This window comes from Barbatula barbatula (assembly GCF_947034865.1).
Source record: "Barbatula barbatula genome assembly, chromosome: 12".
Classification (NCBI taxonomy): Eukaryota; Metazoa; Chordata; class Actinopteri; order Cypriniformes; family Nemacheilidae; genus Barbatula; species Barbatula barbatula.
The window spans coordinates 15247428-15268736 of NC_136775.1; the positions used below are offsets into that span (position 1 = coordinate 15247428).

Genomic DNA, 21309 nt, shown 5'->3' on the forward strand with positions numbered 1-21309 from the left:
TGTTCTGGACGCTTCCTCCTAACCTGCACTCACATAGGTGCATGGAAACGTTTTGCACCAGAATCATGCATTTGGTTTATGCCACTTTGATTTAAAATTGTGTCTTTTTGTGAAGACCAATGGACAGTTTAATAGCTCAGTACAAAGAAGAGACTCGTGAACAACTATCACAAAACATAAGTAACAAATGTAGGCTGTGTAAACTTGTGAACTGAGATATTTTTCTGTGTTTTAAGACATATTTTAAATGTCTGTTAGCCTATGTGAAATAGCTTATTCATGGCAGTGCTAAATAAAAACAAAATGCCCTTTTTATGAAAACTCTTTTTTTATCATTAACATTATGTAGATTCTGCAAGCGCCATGCAAACTTAAATACGTATATGTGGTGCCTGGTTAATTTTTACACATATACTCACACATGTACGACATTTTTACACACACACACACACACACACACACTCGAGTATCAGTGGTGTGTGAGGCTGGTGTGGACTGATAAGAATTGTGGGGTGCGAGAAGACCAAAACCACAAAGCAGAACGTCACACATTGCGTGGGAACGAACATGTTGTGGAGCTGTCACATGACACAAGACGTAAACACATACACACAGTTCCAAAAACACTCAACACGGTTGAAATTCCGTATGAATTTTATGTTTTCATATTTCTTCCCATTTAAAGCAAACTATTCCAGAAATTAGAAACCTTCATTTTAAAATGTCGATCATGTTATCATCATTTTGCAAACTAACGTACATAATGCATAATAAACTAAATCTATATTAAAAAACACAGTGGTCTTCAATTACATTTATATTTATTGATATCTTGTTCAAAGCTTGATGTACTCGTATCAAGTCAAATTGAATTGTCATCCCATTTACCTTTTGAAGGCATAACAATGTCCCAACTAGGGCCGTCATATGATAATATCAGATCTGATTTCACGTTTCTCATAATCAAACGGAATCACAGTGAGAATATTATTACGGTTTCTATTGAAATGTTTTTTTAAATAAACAAATAATGCTATAAATTAAATTCCTCTACACTTTTGTTTAGCTTGCGTTTTCTCCTTTTCGGCCAGCAAATCTAAAATACAAGTACGGGAATGAGAGACAAAGAGAATTTGTAATAAGCTGCAAAGCATAGGAGCTGAATTATTTACAATATTATCATCGGTGTAAAATGAACACAATATCAATAGTCATGTTTTTTATATCACGGTTATTGACGATATATACCAGTACATATATAGTGACCCTAGTCCCAACACACATAACAAAATGCTAACCGACTGCAGAATAAAATATATAACCACCTAAACTTTAAATCCGTAAGGATTTTATTTTTTTATTTGTTCAGAATACAGTACAAATGTGGAAGGAAAACAGACAATAGCAAAAATAACATGTTGGCATACATTTGACCGTAAACATACACACATTCACATATTACAGAGGAATTTAGGTGTTCAGCACTGATATTAAGGATATACATACATGGAAGGATAAACCAGAAGTGGTCACAAATGGTTCCATCTAACTGAAATTAGCACTACTGTTACAATACCACATTGGAAATATGTCATCCTTAAAAAGACTGTAATATCATAACAAGTCATGCATAATGTGTTCGATTTGGTCACGTAATTGTTTTTTAATGATTGCAGCCATTGTTTAGTTGATTGCATTAAATACTATAATTAGATTGACAGGACAGGGACAAATCCCAGAAAAGAGACACATAGAGCTGTGCAGTGAAAACTGATGAACGTTTGTATGCTATTAATAATGCGCTACATACTGTATTGCTCAACATATTATCAAAGCGATAGCCAAAATAGTATAAGTCTGACCGAAACGAGACAGTAGGGTTCCTTCTCAAGAACTAGAAGAATGTGAGAAGATGGAAGTGTGTAATGTTTAAAACATTGATGAAAAAAAAGAGCTGTTCAGAATCATGTTAGACATGTGCTACCATGACACTGTTGCATACATTTACAAAACGGATCTCTGCAGCTTCGATACGTGGAATATATTCTGTTGTATGTAGCCCGCGAGCTCTAGTTTAAGGATAAACTGAAGCTTTTTGTGCAAAAAAATACCATTTTATCCCTAATCCAACTGTTTTTAATAAGCTGTTGCTACAATGTCTTGATATAGACGTATCACAGAAGGTCTACTGTATGTGATATTACAACAGGCCTAGTGACTAACATGCTTTTTCTTCGGAAATAATCGTTTATTTTTAATTGTGCGTTACTAAATACCTCTGGCAAAATGACTCCGATACGGTCTATGATCAAGGCAATACTTATCTCTATCATCTCATATTGTTCAGGTCCAAATGCGCTTTTTATAATATTTGTTCATTACCAGGCACACGGTTCCATAAATGAATCGTGCATCACAAATACAAATTGTGTTCCCCCATCCTTTCCCTCTCTATGTTTTACATTTATGTCCCGACTCCTCCCAGCAAGCAATTTATCACAAAATCGGTCTGGAAACAAAAAGGGCATGGATTGCCGGGGATAGACAGACTTTGTCATCCCTCAGAAGAAAACTGTGGTACAATTTATGGATGTTTTGAGATTTGTAAAAGCGTGCTGAGAGTCACATGGCTCAAAAAACATCCGTGCAGTACATTACCTCTGCACCTAATCAGCCACTACATTATAAATTCAGAATTCCGTCCAACAACAAAAACGAAATTCATCCAAAAATCTTTACTTTGCATATTAAACATCATGCAAAGGGGTTAAATGGTGTTGTATGCTAAACAGCCAATAAGAAAGATAGAGGCACTACCATATTTAATTATGAATAAAGGCCATTCAGCAAACAGCAGCAGATCTTTGTCGAAAACAAGTTACATTTATGATGAACAAACATACTGTAAAAATTATTAATTGGAAAATGAGAGGAATATAAAAAAGCCATGTGGCAAATACATAATCACAGCTAAGCCAATTGTGTGTCTTAATTTGGTTTCGGTTTGTGTGTCCACCAATCACTGTTTGGCCTGCCTGGCACGTAGGGTGTGGCACTTCATGCACAGAATTCTGCCGTTCAATGGGTAACAGCCGTTCTCATCTGCCTCTATGGAAAGTGGGCGGGAACAATCCTGCAATGAAAGTGTCTTGTTTTTAAATACGACGTTGTTAAACAACTTTTCTACTTCTAAAGCATGTAAATAAGTGAAGATAAAAGCAGAAATCGTCTTACCTCACATCGGTAGCACTTCAGGTGGAAGTTCTTTTCTAAGGCAACAACTCTGACCGTCTCTTCACTCCCAGGGTCAGGAACAATCGGCTCATTGCAGCTTACACAAAGTGGAGAGAAACGACTGAGAGAGAGAGAATGAGGGAAGACAATGTAAATTGAATGATTCGATTTAACATATTTCATGAAAACAATTTTCATCATTTGAAATATTGTCTGTTGTGATGTTCTTTAACATGTGATCTGTGAAAAAAGTTACTTTTAAATGGACTAATAAATAATATCTTTTTCATGCATAATTTGCATTAGTCGAATGATTGTTTATATCTATTTGTGTATTTTTAGCATTAATAATTTTACCAAAAATACTCTACTAAATACTAATTCAGTGTACTAACAATTAGACCAAATAATCAAAGATCCACATTTTTGCGTGAACTATCACTTTAATAATGCAATTACTCATTATTGTAATATGAATATTACTCTGTAATATTAATGAATCATTACAGTTATAAGTATATACTAAGAATGTTTCACTGGTGCATGTGGCTCACCGATGGTAATCATTGACACAGTAGGGGTTATTGTTATCGTCGGTGATGAATGGAGCGCCCTCCAGTGTGCAGCTGCAGGTAGTGCATCGGAAACAGTTGGCATGGAAACACTGGCCCACGGCCTTCAGGACCCGATCTGTGATCCGCTCTCCGCAGCGCGAACACACAGACAAAGAGTTCTGCAAACACACATAACATCCGTAGAGAATCAGTAAAAGATAAGAAAAATTGCCAAAAAACAGGCCAATATATCTATAAAAGCCGATATCTGTGTTTGTGTACAAACAGGCTATACAATTCAGTGTCAAATCAGAGAAGATCATGGTGACATGTTATGTGTTGTGCTCACCGTGTAGCAGTCCTCACACTGAGGTGAGCTGTCACGGTCATAGAACTGCATGCCCTGCAGGGCACGCTGACAGGTCACGCAGCAGAAACAATGCGAGTGGAAGAGTTTATCCATCGCTCTCACCGCAGGCTGAGATCTGGACAAAGTCTCTCCACATTTACCGCACACCTCTGGAAAAAACGAAAAGGAAAAATAAATCCTGCTGTGCCTTTAAAGGACCCGTTTGAAACATTGGTGGTCCTCGGCATTTAAAAATACCAACCTTGATCCATTTGTTTCAAGATCAAGAAATTCCCTGTTACATGTTGCAATCAATTAAATAAGAAAAAGTGGGTTGTCTGAATGACAACTAGTCACTATAATATATCAAAGAATTAAAGTGTTTTCCCGTATCTTTGGTGCGTTACAATTTGTTAATGCATATATTAGACATGTAACATTTTTAAAATTTTGATGTTTTATTTTAAAGCGGCCTAAAACCCCTTGTTTAAACGCGCTCCCACATTTCTACGTCAGTTCGTGAGAAGCGTTGAAGAACACAGCCCAAAAAGTTAAAACCAAAGAAAGAAGGCCTGTCTATTCCCGCTGTAGTGTTGTTTTAGTGACGCGGTCTATTTCTGTACAGTTGAAAAATTGCTTAGTTGGGTCTTCCAAACAAGGACACAATAAGAAATGGGTGATTTATTTACAACACTGTTCCAAAACAGCAAAACTCCAAAAGCCGAGTGTGTGCAGCACATTAACACCTGGTTGCGCACAAAGGATGTTTCTAAAAAGTGGGGCGAATCCAACTTTGTAAGGACAGTGTCTGCCTGTTCTAGCTCACAGCCTGCAAGTACGTTTTCATTATTAAAGAATTTGCAACTGACTATACAAACGTAAGCATTGACATTATCAACGTTGACATTATCAGCCGTCAATATGCTTTGAAAGCTGATGTTCTGAATATGGAAAGGGTCGTTACATTTCCGGCACATGCTTGAGGTCTTTCAGAAAGGCGGGACATAGAGTAGCAACAGTAATGTTCTGTATGTGAAAAGGAAGGAGTTTTTTTTTAACCGTAAACCCAATGTTTATTAAAGCTTTTCTACTGTGTTTAAAGAGAACCATGTGGATGTCTTTGAGGCTAAAATGTGGTAAACCAAGACATCTATATGAATTAAAAATAAATAAAGTCTGAAAGCACATGAAGAGGTAAGTAAAATCATAAGGGTGTGTTACCAAGGTGGAGAGGATAAAGCTCAGCGTGTGTGTGTGTGTGTACCTATAAGAGGAGTGCTGATAAAAGTGTGTGTGTGCCTTCAGCGCATATGTTGTCTACAATAGTTTCTAAACAAAATGTACTTATGCTATTAGCTATATTGTGTGAACCAGCCAATGATATTTTCTTATAGTTAAAGGATATATCATTAGCAACAATTGAATTCAATGAGAAGTCAGCAGTTCGTGTATGCGTGTGTGTACCTGTAGCAGGAGAGGTGATCACAGGTGGATGTGTGTCCATGTCTTTAATGAACTCATTGGTCATTCTTTCCAGCTCTTCCACTTCCCTCATAGTCAGAGGAGCTCCACCAGGACCTGCGCCTGATCCAGATACCTATCAAACAACACAAAGCGTTTTTCAGAAAGGATATTGAAAGAAACAACAGAACTACAAAAAACCTCTTTGAATTTTCTTATTTTGTCTGAGTAATATAATGTTCAAGTTGAGGCTGGAATACACTCCATAACTTATGTTCAGAACATTGGCCCGATCTGCAGATTTTGCGCAGTCGGATTTGACAGATTTCACAGAAATTCGCATTCTGTTTGATGGGCACGGACCTCTGTTTTTTGGATTTAAAATATGACGAGGACATGTCCGGTACTAGGCATGCTCGACTGGGGGGGCAACCAGATATTATGGTTGTGCAGATAATCATAGTTCACTGCATGCATCATTTTGACATTTTATTTTGTGTATTTGTATTAATGCATCATGACACAAAGCACACCCACCTTGGGTGAAACAGTGTTCCCTGTAGGTCTGTTGAATGATAAGGCAGGTGACATCTTAGGCTGAGGTGCAGCAGGAGGAGGATGAGCAACGCTTTGTTGACTACCAATGGGAGACGTCGCAGAGTGATTGAAAGCATGTGAAGGGGCGGGAACACTCGCTGGAGGAGAAACCCGGGTAGGAGGGGCGGAAGGAGGAGCTGCAGGAGGAGCGGCAGGGGCTGGTGGGAAAGAACTCGGAGCAGGAGATTTAGCGGAGTTATTAAACACTCTTGCGCCTCCAGAAGGTGCAGGACTCCCTGTTTTAGGACCAAAATTTGAATTCGGCTGACTGGTAGGAAAGTTGGTTTTTGGCGCAACGGCTGGGTGTTTGGCCGGTGCAGGGGCGGGGACAGAGGCTGGGCTCTGTTTGTTCGGTCGCACACGGGCCCGTAGCTCCTCAGCCCAGGGGGCAGGGGGTGGACGATCCTGAAGCTCAGGAGGTGGTAGAAAGGAAAGTGTAGGCTTGGGGGCAGTCGGTGGAGGTGCAGACGGCTTTGGCGCTGGTGCTGATGAAAACTGGCTGGGTAACTAAATAAACAAACAAAGACACATTACTACATAATGCAACTGACAAAAGCATAACAAGGAAAGAGTTACAAAATATCTGTTGCAAGATTACCATTTTTTTCCTCTATGTAATATAACTTCCTCTATTAATTTATGAGTGTCATATGAATAGTGTTGTCACACTGCTCTCTTTAAGGGAAAATGGTTGTCAAGCTCACTGATAATACACTTACTAGTTCATACATCATGTACAGTATGTACATCTCAAGTCTTCTAAACCCATACCAGACTTGCGTAAACAATCTTCAGATGTTTACTTCAAATCTTTCCTTCCAGCACAGCTCTAAAATGTTATTGATGTATATAAAGATATGCAGTGCAAGGATGCCCATAACAACAGGCCAAATCCATGCTTGGCAATGAAAACTTCTAAATGTTCTAAATGTTGAAATTGGTCATGAAGTGTTATCATCACAGTGATTTTTACTCAGACAAACTGTAGCTTCCCTATATGTATCAATACTGTCGCAATATGGTTGCACCACTAACATATTAACTATGTCAACATATGTTTATGATCATCCCAACACATACCATAAACAGGCTCACACCGTCATGTGACTAATCACGATGCAAAAAACGTTTTTGTTCCACTAAAGAAAAATCTTTCATACAGTTTAGAACAACATAACAGTGAATACGTTTGAGGTGAACTTCTCCCACACAGTCCATACATTAATTGATTCTTGACCTTTAGGATTCAGAGGTTCGAGGCTGTAGTTGCGTGTTTACCTTTGGGTTAAACGGTCCGCTGGTCTCCATCTCTGATAACATGCTAGTCAAAGAGCCCAGTTGCCTATCAAAACTCGTCTGTTTCTCCAGCAGCCTCTACAAAAACAGAACGACAAGAGATGATGAACGGGTGGCATAAACAAAAGCTAAAACATATTGTGTGATAGAGAAAATAACACAGCTGAAACACATACAGTATATAAATAAAGACAAGGGAAGTTGTGCCTTTTGAGATGCGTCCATGGACTATAATTCATTAAATCATATAATCAAAGTATAGTAGAAAATAAAAGGACAGAAATACAACTAAATATACAATGAGAGGAACAGAACTGAAATATGAGAATGATACACATCAGTGTGGCCCGTAGAAAATCACAGCAGTGTATTACTGCACTGAGCCCTTGATCAAAGTAGAAACTTGTTTAATATCCACTGGTTAAGTCAGACATCACACACCACCACTTCCAGGCAGTGCTCAAATTGAGGAGGAGCTGGGGGTTTCAGGACCCCCATAAAGCTTTAGGGCCCCCCTATAAGAAGTAAAAATACACTTAAGGGGGACCCTCAGGTACACTCATTTTAGAAAAAGATTATGACAAATCTGAAATTTGTGCAGATAAGATATAGAAATTTGTTTATTTACAATAGTAAAAAGGGCCGATCAGACGGAATGCGTTTTTTGCTGTAAGATCCGCCTCTTTTAATAGTTTTCAGGTGGCAGGTAGGGTTTTGCGCGCTGCTTATGCATGCCGAGAGGTTCGCGGTTTTGCCGCGCCTTGCATTTTTGGCGGAGTGCTTGAAAATAAACTCTTGAGTTTTGTCCCATTGCCCAATCAAATGAAAGGAGAGGCGGGCCTTCCGTTATGGTGCTTAAAACTCACAGGGCAGATATAAGGTGGAGAGGATAAAGCGGTGGTTGCATAGCAACATAAAAAAACACTTTTTCAAACCACTCCAGCTGGTTCAAAACGCAGCAGCACGCCTCATCTTCCAACAGCACAAAAGGGCTCATGTGACACCCCTTTTCATCTCTCTCCACTGGCTACCGGTTAAAGCCCGGATCAGATTCAAGTCACTGATGTTTGCATACAGGACTATCACTGGATCTGCGCCGGCATACTTTCACACCGTCCTACACTCCTACACCCCATCAAGAACCCTGCGTTCGGCAAACGAGCGGCGCCTTGTAATGCCTTCTCATAAGGGCACTAAATCCCTTTCCCGCTCATTCTCCTTCACAACTCCTTCCTGGTGGATCATTCTTCCCAATGCAGTCTGGTCAACCACATCTCTCACAACCTTCAAAAAACTACTTAAAACACACCTCTTCGGCGAATACTTGAAAAAATAAACATACACTAACCCTCTTCTCTCAACAGGTAGTGGTCTAGCTTTTGTTGAAACTAGTAACTTTGTATTAGCACCTATTGTACTATTGCTCTTTGTATGAGATATCGCTTATTGCTCCTTTGTAACTCTTTATAAGTCACTTTGGATAAAAGCGTCTGCTAAATGACTAAATGTAAATGTAAACAGAAAAGGTGTTCTGTGTGATCGCCCACTAAGTCTGCTTTTAGGTGATGTCCTGTACTGGTTGTTCAAGTGGGCTAATAAATCCCCACTTTCATTTGAAAATATAAAATTCATTATCATTATAATTTGGATAATAGGTCAAAAAGGTTTTTGATTCTGTTGCATAGAACTGAATGAAAAAAAATGATATTTAGATTTGTCTTACAATATTTTCTATTACAAACTAGTTTGAAAAATATTTAAAGATCATTCATATCATTTTTGGGTTCTCCTATAAAACGGGATTCAATTCGAGCACTGCTCCCAGGTAAAAATTCTCTGTCAAAGGCAAACAACAACAAAAATGCTAATATACACTCATTAAGTGCTGTAAAACTACAGAAAAACACGATCCTAACCTTAAAGTTGATAACAAAACCACAGATAGCCGGACAACAGAAAAGGAATTGCTTATGTCACGACATAAAAAGTCGATGCCACTTTAACGCTGGATCTTAAAGATTTTCTATCATTTTGTGACAATGGCTGGAACGGTGTTGTCAATATCTTGTTTATCACATTGACTGCTATAGTAAAGATTTTAAGTGTTAGCATTATGGCAAAAGACAGAACCAGTGTAGCTGTTAGTGAAAACAGGAAATTCTGCCAGCGTTGATGTCTATCGGGACATCACTAGGCTCATGACTGAGACATTTTATGCATTTGTGCACTTCCAAAAAAAGTTAAAAACATTAAATACATCAAATTAAAGGGATAGTTCACCCAAAAATGAAGATTATGAATTGCTCACCATCTAGTTGTTCCAAACCTGTATAGATTTCTTTGCTGAACACAGAAAAAGTTATTTAACCAAATGCTTGTATACCAAACAGTTCTTGGACCCCATTGATTACCATGGTGGGAAGAATTACAATGGCGGTCAAGAGATCCCCAGAACTGTTTGCTGTCCTACATTCTTCAAAATATCTTCTTAACAGAACAAAATAAATGATCAAGTCATTTTTCCAACTATCTTTCTGTGCTCATCAGAACAAAGAAATGTATACAGATTTGGAACATCTCGATGGGGAGTAAATAATGGCTAATACCATAATTTTGGTGTGAACTGTCCCTTTAGGATCTGTCAAAATCAACTCCGCCACCAGACAGCATCACCACAGGAGTAATCTCACAACATTTAGAGAACATTCACAGCTACTGAAACCTGTCCGTAATGGCTGTAGTTCTTCTGCTTAGTGTATCGTCTTTGGGTCAGTTTGATCGAATGAGGCCCTGTGAGAGTGGTGATGTAGCCCAATTACATCGACCGCACCGCAATAACACATCCATAAATAGAGCCGGTGCTTATATGGACATGTCAGCAGTCAGCGTACACCATTCCGTCTCACAGGACATCAGAACTTACTGCTTCAAACTGCTCCAATTTTTCATCATCCCTTATATGTCCTATTCCCACAATTTTCATACTACTCAAAAATGGTGGAATGCCATATTTCATAAACTGTAATAATGGAATTGTTTAAGCTTAAAAAGTCTAAGCAGGGCAAAACATTTGGTAAGTATGGAAAAAAATGATTCTTACTGTTTGTACGATTAAAGGGATACTTCACCCAAAAATGAAGATTCTGTCATAAATTACTCACCCTCTAGTTGTTTCAAACCTGTAAACATTTCTGTTTGGTTGAACACAGAGAAAGATATTTGGACGAATGTTTGTAACCAAATAGTTCTTGGCCACCATTGACTACCATAGTGGGAAAAATTACAATGGTAGTCAAAAGTGTCGCAGATCTCTTTGCTGTCCCACATTCTTCAAAATATCTTCTTTCATGTTCGACAGAACAAAGAAAAAAAAAATATATATAAAAGGATTTTTCCTACTATGGTAGTCAATGGGGGCAAGGGCTGTTTGGTTATAAGCATTCTTCCAAATATCTTTCTCTGTGTGCATCAGAATAAAGAAATGTATACAGATTTGGAAGAACTCAAAGATGAGTAAATGATGACAGAATTTTTACTTTAATAGAACTGCTTCTTTAAAAGAATTGTTCAGCCATGAAACGTCTATCATTGTTTACTCACCTGTTGTTGTGTTTTGTTGAAAAACCCACATGACTTTCTTTTGTTAAGATATATTCAATAATGTCTGGAATGCTTTGTTTCATAATAAGAACTGGGGCTGTCAAAAATGACAAAAGCACCACAGTAGTAGTCCAAGCGGCCGATCAGCCATAACTCAAGTCTTTTAAACCCATTTGATAGATTTGTGCGAAGAACAGTCTGAACTTTAACACATTTTCCACTGAACGGGTGTATAAATAAGATTCAATTTCGGTCAGCTCCACACACACAGTTATCAAATGGCAATTGTTGCTGCCTATTTGGTATTTTTGAAGCCCACGATGATAAGTGAAACTCTCAAAATCGGACAAAAATCTTGGAAGTCTGTAATGATATGAATGTGAATACATGATGACAGAATTGCCTTTTGTTAAAACAGCCCTGATGTGCACTGACGAAAATCGATCTACATCTTACCTGAGAGCTGACACCTGCACCAGTTTCAGGGAGCGGAGGAGGTGGAGGTGGGGGAGGTAGGAAGTGAGTAGAAGGTACAGAGGGGAACTCTTCAGGAGGTGCAGGAATGGGCAGGTCTTCTGCGACTGGGGGTGGGGCTGGGAATGCAGGAGGGGCATCATGTGCAGGGGGTGTGGTCTGGCATTCCGGAGGAGGGGCAGGAAGCTCGGCATCATCCAGCGGCGGAGGAGGTGGGGGCGGGAAATCTAATGAACAGAGGCGATGAATTTAATTACATGTGCACTAATTAACAATGACAAAACACTTAGTTGTTTCACTTCCTGCATTTCATTGGCTGCACAATGGCTCTGTACTTCCTTAAATGGATGCAATGTAGATATTTAATACATCACATACTAAAAGAGAACAATGCTATGAAAGGATGGTCCAGATTCAGCAGCATACGCCCAATGGAACTCTTTCAACACAGACTGAATCACGGTTTTCGTGAGTTTTCTTGCGTTTCTCTATCAGCAGAGTTGTTGCCTAATACATGTGTTGCAATGCTACCCTAGAAGGAGACAATCAGAACAATTGTGCAATGTTACACTAAGTGCAAAGATAAACAAAACCGGTATTAAAGTCTAAAAACAGGTAGCTCATAATAATAACAACAACATCCTGGAAGGAGTTTGTGAGAAGATAAATTGAAGCAAACCATTAGAGGTACAGTTCACCAAAAAATATTAATTCTGTCATCATTTATTCGCCCTCAAGTTGTTCCAAATCTATATACATTTCTTTGTATATTTGGAGGAATGCTTGTAACCAAACAGTTCTTGGGCATAGTAGGAAAAATTAAGTCAAAAGTGCCCCAGAACTGTTTGCTTTCCTACATTCTTCAAAATATTTTCTTTTGTGTCAAAGAAATTGATACAGATTTGGAAAAACTTGAGGGTGAGTATATGAAGACCGAATTGTAATTTTTGGGTGAACTGTTCGAACCCATGACCTTTGGCGTTGCTAGTGCCACGCTCTTACCACTGAGCCACAGGAAACCTTTTCCGACCAATGCTGGGGGGACAGTGTTTAGCGGTTTGGTGACTCTAGTAAAGTAAATACTCTCACCCTCACAGAAAGCCGAAGGGGGCGGGGGCATCTCTCCAACTCGTCCAATCACCCCAGTGCTTACAAATGACGAGGGCTGTGCTTGCATCATCGGTCCTTTGGGTCGTGGGGGAGCGACAGATGCAAACCTTTTAGGTTGGTTGTAGAAGGAAGGAGCGGTGACTTTGAGGGAAACCGACGAGGTTACCACAATGGGCTTGCTGCCGTTTGAGTCAGCCATCTTAATCTGAAAGTGATATAAGCGGAAACATGTCATTTGTAATTCCTTATAGTCATGTCGCAATATTTTTATTGCAAATATGAAACTGTAATTCAAGTCAGCAAGGACTGATCTAGGTTGCAGAGTTTTGCATAACAGCATATGGAAAATCTTAAAAGTTCTGCGAGTGATCTGTAGATCGGTGCCTGAATCGCTTTCGTTCGTGAGCTGGAGAGAGGTAGAGAGAGAGAATTCCATCTGTATAGAAGTTGGTTAAACATCTGGGTTACGTTTCAACAACCTCAGCCACATATCACAGGTTTTTAATGACCTGAACATGAGGAGGAAATCAATGTTTGTGAAGTCACATTTGGCAGGAACACAAATTAATATGTTGAAAAACATTATTGGGATCTTAAAACAGATCAGTTCCACTTAATTTTACTGTACAACAAGGAAGTAAATTCGTATTATGGCGAATCATTTCGTTCCAGCTTTTAAACTTCTTTAACATTATCTACCATAGAGAGAACATTATGTGTGCTCTATACACATGCATTTGCTTAGGTAAAACAAGGAAATCTTTGAAAAAGATCCCAAGACACTATTTCACTTCCTCTTATATAATCTCAGGTAGTGTTTTGTTGTTTAAAATAACTTGTTTCATATCCACACTTAGTTTTCACTCTCAATGCTCAGTAAAAATAATTAGGAATGTACTGTACGCAAGCAATTCTCTTTTTATCCAAATGAAAAACCCCTAGATCTCTAAAATCCATTGCATTGGATGGCACAGGCATTGGACACAGTTGGTGATGGGCACACAGCACTTCACTGTTCTACTGTTCCAGAACATCATTTCTGTTTTATACACGCTTACAGGCTGTCCAAACTAAGGTCAACAAGACTGAAGTCGACCCGTGTTTTTCCCCTTATGAGGCTTTGGGATAGATTAAACGGAGATGAAGTAGAAACAGTTCAAGTGCATTAAGACATGTGGATGTGATGTACCGCAGGAGTGTTCAAGTGGCATGAGTTATGCACAAATATTTACCTTAGGCATGTTCACCATTAAAGATGACGGCATTACCTCATTCCCCACGTCCTGCTTCTGCAGCTGAGCCAAGTCTCATTTCACCCTGTGACTCATAACTGTTTCCCTTCTGTATTTCTCATAATACAGCTAGCAACCCCTATCGAATACTCACACGTTCAAAAGTATGAATTACAGATTATGGCAAACACTTTCAAAATATCATACAAAGCCTGTCCCGGCCAATTAGCTCACTCCTTCAACTCTTGCATTTTAAAGGAGATGATGAATACAAGCATTTTACAATACATGGAAATATGGTCTATGTCTTCATCAAATGAGGACATGTTTTTTGTCACTCTAGCCTGATTACTTTATTATGACCTGTCAAATCATGTCAAAATCTGTTAATGTCAACAACTAATGGAGAACAAAAGGTACCGTAGCATCCAAAAAAAACCCACATGCTATGTACGGCAGTCCTCTTCTATAATTATATTACAATATGAGGTTTGTTCTCAAGTAAAATATAACATAAATATAACATTTGATTTAGCAACACAAAAAAATGATCATAATACAGATAAAAGTGTTCACCGCTTTGCACAAAAAATTGTTATAACATAACAATAATTTTTGTATTTGAAAACCTCATTACCATAATGCATCAGCTGTGTGAGTCAATTAAGTCAATCAGCCAATACCTTCCAAATATTTACCAGGTTAAAGAGTACATATTACAAGATCATGTGAATGACATTTCATGCTGTGTGCAATGTTGCCGTTTGTGAATATAAGCAGTGTGCCAAGTTGTAAAACGGGAGTTGTCTCTGAACCACGCAAACGTTTCAGGCCCTAGTCCGAAGGAATATTCTTTAACAGTTTACTTTATATTTCTCCAGGTAAAAGTTTAAAATTGTCTTGTGTTACTGTTGATTACTATTACAGGTAGTTTTCCACATTAAGAAAATGTTACATTTATAATTTTCTAGAAAAATATACTTCATTAATGTCTTATGTATTGTGTAATTCTTATGCTCGTTTCTCAATGAATTACGGTTAAATGCCGCCTTATCTGAGATCCAGAGGGCGCTCTCGCACAGAAACTCCTAAGGTCCCGGACTTCAAAAGGAGGTCTCGGTCTGCAAAGTATGCAACCCCCCAAAGCGAACCGAAATGAGACAGTCTAGCCTCATGCAGGATTTTAAAGTTACATCATCAACAGCGGAGACATATCTGACTTTTTTTGAACAGCCATGTTTTATTTGAGAGAATATGACACATGTATGTAGATTAAAACAGCCCAATGAGGGAACGTGAGGGCCAGTCAATGTCATCAATACCTTCATCTAGAAACTGCTTACAGACTCATGCACCATGAGGGCTCTGCACTGCACCAGCATAAGATCTGACTATAGATCTGAGGATTTCATCCCGATACTTCATAGCACGTGGAAGTCCTCCCCAGACTACCCTTCCTGTTGCCTCGCCTCCTGTTGTCACTTTTATTTGCACTAAAACAAGTGAAAATGGTTCACAATCACTTTTGCTTCCTTACCGGGATGATTGATATTCCTGAAGGTTATCTGACTTGGTCTTATGCTGTGTTTTGAGCAGTGACGTGGTTAAGTGTCAGAAAAAGTCATTTTAACTTTACATGTCAGACCTTGGTTTTAATGCCAAAAAAGGAACATTGTTGATGCAACATTTTTTATAATCTTGGTTACATATTTGAAACCAAGTTTCTGTGAGAATTATCCATGAGTAATTGTTTTCATGTTCATGGTGTTACAATTTGTAATTAAAAAGCTAAATAAAATAGGTTATACATGCATCTGACATTACAAGTAACACAAAAACTCAAGACATATCAATTAAAATGAAAAAATAGACAACTGGGACTGAATAAGCCACAAATAGTTAAACATACATCTAAGAACGGGATCATACATCGATCACATTCTATACCATAATCGGAAAAACCTAAAAATACTTGACTTGTTGACTGGTCACACTGACTGTATATGTTCTTATACCACCCACCCTTATTCTGAACTTCCTGATGAATGATTTTTATTGAGGGGATGTTTAGCAGTTAAGTCGCACATAAAACCACAAGCCTGAGCCAATTTCAAGTTGAGGCAAGAACGAAAATCACGTGACAGTTATCACGGATTTAGGATGATTCTCTAGCGGTTAGAGATGCTTTGATGTGGTCTACCAAACCATCTTCATATCTGAAGAGTTCCTAATGGATTTAATATCATCATACAGTAAGTGGAAGCACAAAATTTAAGGTTGAAAAGAGACTAGCGCTGCGTCCCAGTTCGCCCACTATCCGTCCTAGTATCCGAAAATAGAATTAGTATGTCCCAAATGATAATATGCTGAAATGCGTATTCTCAAAGTACCCGTATGGTCTACTCTACAAGTTCATGTGAACATTTGAAGTGTGAATCCATGGACACTTAAAAGGTTTTGTAGAAAAACAGTACATACATCACGGCATAGTACAAGTAGGAGAATTGGGACACAGCATCAGAGAGGGTTTAAGACTATTTTAAGGCTGCAGTTTTGAGTGTGCCGAGGCGGGTACATGTGAAGTGCGAATTCTTCTCCTCTCCTCTTGCACAGATGTGGCGTTTAATAATGCAGAGGTGTATGTCCCGATGAAATATTCACACAAGACATAAGACAGCCACAAGCCCTATAGTTTTTGTATCGCATCCCTCATCTCCAAATCAATAGCAAAGAAGCTTAAAGAGTACCCAAGGCCCTGGTATACTTAAAGCAAAATCGAAAAAACAACAAAGACCGGTGTCATTTTAAACCAATACTGGTAAAAACAAAGGTGTTTTTGATTTGTTACAGCCTGCATGTCGAACTTTCAGACAATTAAAACAACTATTAAACAACGGTCATTGGTTGAACATAGGTGTGTGAATAGGTGGGCAGACCTGATGCTCTACCGGGGGTCCCAAAGACCAATGGAATTTACTTTCTCTAAGTGTCTCTTGCCACAAAACAGAAAAGATGAGCACATTCATAAGTCTGAGTTCTCTTCAGCTTAGTCTATCAAGGAGAACAAGAGCTTAGCATCATCGTCAATTAGTTTTGGTTTTGGTACAAACACCTACTCTTCCTTCTTTGAACATTGATTCAAATAATTAATAAAAAGACTAATAAAGCGGCTTTCTTTAGTTCTAACTGAGAGCAATTCATAGTTTTCCCTTTTCAATGAGGCCACCATCTGTCACTTTGTGTGTTTGGTCTTCACAGATAGCAGTTATGTTTGGGTACATAAAATGATATGGGTACATTTCTGATAACGTGAATATAGACAATACAAAAAACACCTGTAACACTTCTCAATCCAGTCTAAAAACATATCCAATGGAAACACTACGTGACTTCTATGGAGAATAGCTCCAGCAACGGATTTGGTCTGATCAAACTAACACTTTCAGACTGTGTGTGTGTGTGTGTGTGTGTGTGTGTGTGTGTGTGTGTGTGTGTGTGTGTGTGCTGTGGAAGGAGAAACAGCTGCAATATAAAGATTCCAAAGGTCTTAGTCATACGTCTGCATTTCATCACTCGATCACAATGACTATGAGATATAAGGAGTCTGACTGCTTTTTTCATTTGGATATAAGAAATAGCCCAATGGATGGACTGAAGACTGATCTAAATCAGATGCTGGCTCCATGGAGCCTCCTTGTGCAGCCTTGATGGATATTGTGGCCTCGAATTGTTACAGTCAATGGCAAACTTTGGTAACTAGGTGAGCGTATGTGCATGAGACATGCAAACTCACTGACATTCTGTTGTTCACGCGCACGCACAAGAAGGAAATTAATAACGGGATATGTTGAAAATGCAGTGAGAAGTTTCTTCTATGTTGACACTGAAGATTGCCGATGGGCAGACAGCTCTTTATCACAAGTCAAACACACACCGGCACAAACCAAGATAATATTATCATAGTTCCGCTGTGGGTTTCTATGGCTTTCATTTTTTACGTTGCAGTTTTCTGGCTTCCTCTACAGATGATCTCATCTCCAATGTGTCTCAGGGTTACAGCAAGTTACAAAGCATGTAGAAAAGAATTTGTGATGACTGCTCCGTGTGTGTGTAAAGTAAAGTGTGGATCAAACCAAAAATGGTTTGAAAGCAATAGATACTTTTCACCTGATACAGAGACAATGATAAAAGGTGAGCTGTCATCGACTGTTCGATGAGCAAACCATAGCGGTCTGTTCCACAAGATTTTGTCACCCATGACATCACTGACGTTGAACAATATCTACGATCACATTACCGTTACAATGACTAATATGCGAGGAATTTCCTTTCCCAGCCCAACATTAAAAGTACAAATCTGCTCTGTTATTTGGTACAACAACAAAATATGTAAAAGTAATCTTGTCAACTTTAGCATACTGAAAAATGAATGACACACAGCCACACGATTTCTTAGCATAATTACGTCATTGGGTGCGCGTGGGCAATGCAGTGCGTCAATTACGTGCCTTCGGCCATTCATACACATACACATATATTTCATATACACCATATTCTTAACACGTGTGTTAAATGAACGGTGAAATAAATAGACGCATGTGCGTTACCTCGATATACCGTAGTTTGAGGAAATGAACGTAGCATTCATGGAAATAAGCTTTGTTGTTTTAAGCTATTTGGATCAACACGAAGTTTGTGGTTGCTAAGCAACGCGGCAGCTTGGCTTAACATTTACAGGACATGTGGCACACGTCTGCATTTTACAAACGCTTCAAGCAACCCATCCGGCTGAATGTCTTCTTACAAACAAGAACGTTACACTGAATACAGGCATACTTCATTGAAGGTTTTATTCCAGGACGACGATCAAACATCCGTTAAATAATATTCGTATTTACCAGGAAAATCCTATGGCCAGCGAACCCCCATTGTCACCTTTAGGGACTCCACCCAGACAAATCCTCTTTTCATACAGAACGGTCTCTTTTTACACACTGAATTGACACTGAAAGGTTTTTATAGTTGTCAAGTTGTTCCTTGTCTTCGCTTATCAGTGCAGGCTAAAACATGCTTTCACCTTATATGGATATCTGACTGGAAACCCAGTGACACGAGAGCAAGCTAATCTCCCGACACGGAAGCTTAATAAGAGTTAGAAAGTAAAATCATCTTATTATTTTGTCAAACTCTCCCCTTGCATCTAAAGATGACTTCATATTTGAGACTTTGATTTAGTTTACATTAGACATGTTCCTGCGGTAAACACATGCCCCACCCCTTTCAATGTCCCTTCATTACTATACAGTTATGTGTAACGTTATGTTCAAATACATTGACTAAGAATAACGTTTAAAGCAACCATAAGACATTTCCGCAACCAAAAGCATCAAGTCCAGCCAATCTATCAACAAACACAACCATATTGTCGACCACGACAAATGTAAATGTAACGTTAGGGTTTGATCAGATATATGATATATATATATATTGAAAAACATGAGAGCACTTACTGGTCGTTACCCCAGAAGAGGTGCAGTTATGCCAGAACAGATTCTCTAATACAGACGTTTTAATGCCAGCAACTTTACGGATAATTCACACTTTTTATCGCTTTTCTTTCTTTCTTTCTTTAAATCCCCGTCTTGGCGTTACGCACCATTCTGCTAAAGCAAGACTGCTTTCGTAAGGCTGCACCCCAGTGAATGATCTGTCCGCATGAACTTTTTCCTAATGTACCGACTCTAGACACACTTCCGGTTTCAGCTTCCGCATTCTCCTTACCGCTGGAGGCGGGACGAACCGGCGGCCAATGATGACAACACTGCTGATAACAATCTGCGTGCTGCCAACTCAAATATGCGAGGAGACCCGAAGCGATTCCCGAGAGACACATTTATACCAAATATGTGTGACTGGACGTTTTTCTAAATGGACTGCCCCTCTTTATACACACACAACCGTAAGTATATATTACACATTTATGCATGACTGCCAGTGGACACACAACCGTAAGTATATATTACTATGCATGACTGCCAGTGGACACACAACCGTAAGTATATATAACACATTTATGCATGACTGCCAGTGGACAGCGTTCAAACAAAAGGTTTAGTTACAGTTGGTAGTTTTATTCAAAACAGATAGGGCTTACCTCTCAGGTTGTGTGTGTCTCTCTCTTTCTCTTAAAGCTCTCTGCTGGACGTAGAAATGTTAGATTTCTTCTAGATGATAACTCTCTCTTGTCTCACTCAGACGCACAGCTGTTTGGACCCTCCCCCTATGTCTCTTAAAGGAATGACACCATCCCTCGCTCCAAACAAGTTCTTGCTCGTTTGACTTTTACACAGGTCATGTAAATCACAAACCAAACACATCTCTCACCCCCATTCTCTCGCCCCCTTTGGATTCTTCAAACATTCTTCATTCTATGACATCAGCCCTGCCTGCGTTTCCTTGTAAGGGCAGAGTGGGTGAGTAAGGGAATGAGAGAGAGCCAGGGAGAGGGAGACAAATGAGGAGAGATACAGAAGGCTAGGGTTGATTGGATGCAGACACAGCGGTACACAGAAGAAAAGACAGAAGAGGAACACGCAGTGCTCTGTGCGGCAGTCAAAAAGACATCGAACTTAGCATCTTGCTCAAAAACAACACTTCACGTTAGTTTTTATAGTTGTGGTTAGCTTTTATTTTGCTATCCATAGTATTTTCCACTGCCGGTTCCAACTTTATGTGAAAGCAAATAGACAAAACATCACAGCCGTGCTGTTTACCCACAAAAATGCCAGTCACGCTAACATTCTGTTCTCAAAGTAAAAAAAACATTCTTGCAGTATTCTTATTTTAGCTAAACTTTTCAAACAGTCATAAATAAGGTTTTCGTAACTTAAGAGGAAGAAGGTCTTTCTGACGAAGCTGGTTGCATAACTAAAACCTAAAAGTAAAATTATTTCACATTTGTCATATTTGTTCTGTGAAAGAATTCCAATTAATTTCATGTGCTTTTAAAGTCCCAGTGAAATTCAAAATGACAATTCTTATTTTTTCGTGAAATATTGCAGCGTTTATAGTGAATAGCATTTACATTTAGTCATTTAGCAGACGCTTTTATCCAAAGCGACTTACAAAGAGTTCAGGGAGCAATAAGCGATATGTCATAAAAGAGCAATAGTACGATGCTAATGCTAAATAGCATTTTCTTTTTAAAATTCATGCACCCTCATAATCTTCAGCGGAAATCAGAAAATGCGCTTCTGCCCTGAAATGACTATCCATCTCATATGACCTAAATTAGACTGCTTGGCCGGAGCACTCCTTCCCTTTCAACTGTCAGTCTGCTGCAAGTTTCAGTTCAAAATCAATGCACCAGCTGTTTTTACACATCCAATCAATTCACAGTTAA

The 21309-nt window shown here is 38.9% G+C and overlaps 2 protein-coding genes across 5 annotated transcripts in view; one reads left to right on the forward strand and one right to left on the reverse strand.

The window, feature by feature from the left end:
* Positions 1 to 1327: 1327 nt before the first annotated feature.
* zyx (zyxin) lies at positions 1328 to 20373 on the reverse strand. 3 transcript variants are annotated; one of them, XM_079470170.1, is made up of 10 exons: positions 20062 to 20373; positions 12655 to 12880; positions 11548 to 11792; positions 7474 to 7569; positions 6136 to 6702; positions 5602 to 5734; positions 4138 to 4307; positions 3789 to 3967; positions 3235 to 3355; positions 1328 to 3133 (listed from the first exon to the last, which is right to left on the reverse strand). In XM_079470170.1, the coding sequence occupies exons 2-10, from the start codon at positions 12872 to 12874 to the stop codon at positions 3020 to 3022; spliced, it is 1845 nt and encodes a 614-aa protein (XP_079326296.1). In that variant the 5' UTR covers positions 12875 to 12880; positions 20062 to 20373; the 3' UTR covers positions 1328 to 3019. The 3 variants fall into 3 exon arrangements, with proteins under 3 accessions (XP_079326296.1, XP_079326294.1, XP_079326295.1); XM_079470168.1 differs by lacking the exon at positions 20062 to 20373 and adding an exon at positions 19564 to 19729; XM_079470169.1 differs by lacking the exon at positions 20062 to 20373 and adding an exon at positions 19418 to 19677.
* Positions 19712 to 21309, forward strand: part of fam131bb (family with sequence similarity 131 member Bb) — a 31945-nt gene continuing 30347 nt past the window's right edge. The window contains exon 1 of one of the 2 annotated variants that reach the window (XM_079470173.1): positions 19712 to 19866. In XM_079470173.1, coding sequence (XP_079326299.1) covers positions 19836 to 19866 — 31 coding nt within the window. In that variant the 5' untranslated portion in view covers positions 19712 to 19835. The remainder of the gene's footprint in view (positions 19867 to 21309) is intronic. The other variant, XM_079470171.1, reaches the window with a different exon arrangement.

What these genes read in the sequence shown, in the direction of transcription:
- zyx (XM_079470168.1), bottom strand. An exon ending in AGTGTGAGGACTGCTACACG is followed by an intron (nt 3,968 to 4,137) that starts GTGAGCACAACA and finishes GTGTGTTTGCAG; the next exon opens with AACTCTTTGTCTGTGTGTTC. An exon ending in TGTGTCAATGATTACCATCG is followed by an intron (nt 3,356 to 3,788) that starts GTGAGCCACATG and finishes TCTCTCTCTCAG; the next exon opens with TCGTTTCTCTCCACTTTGTG.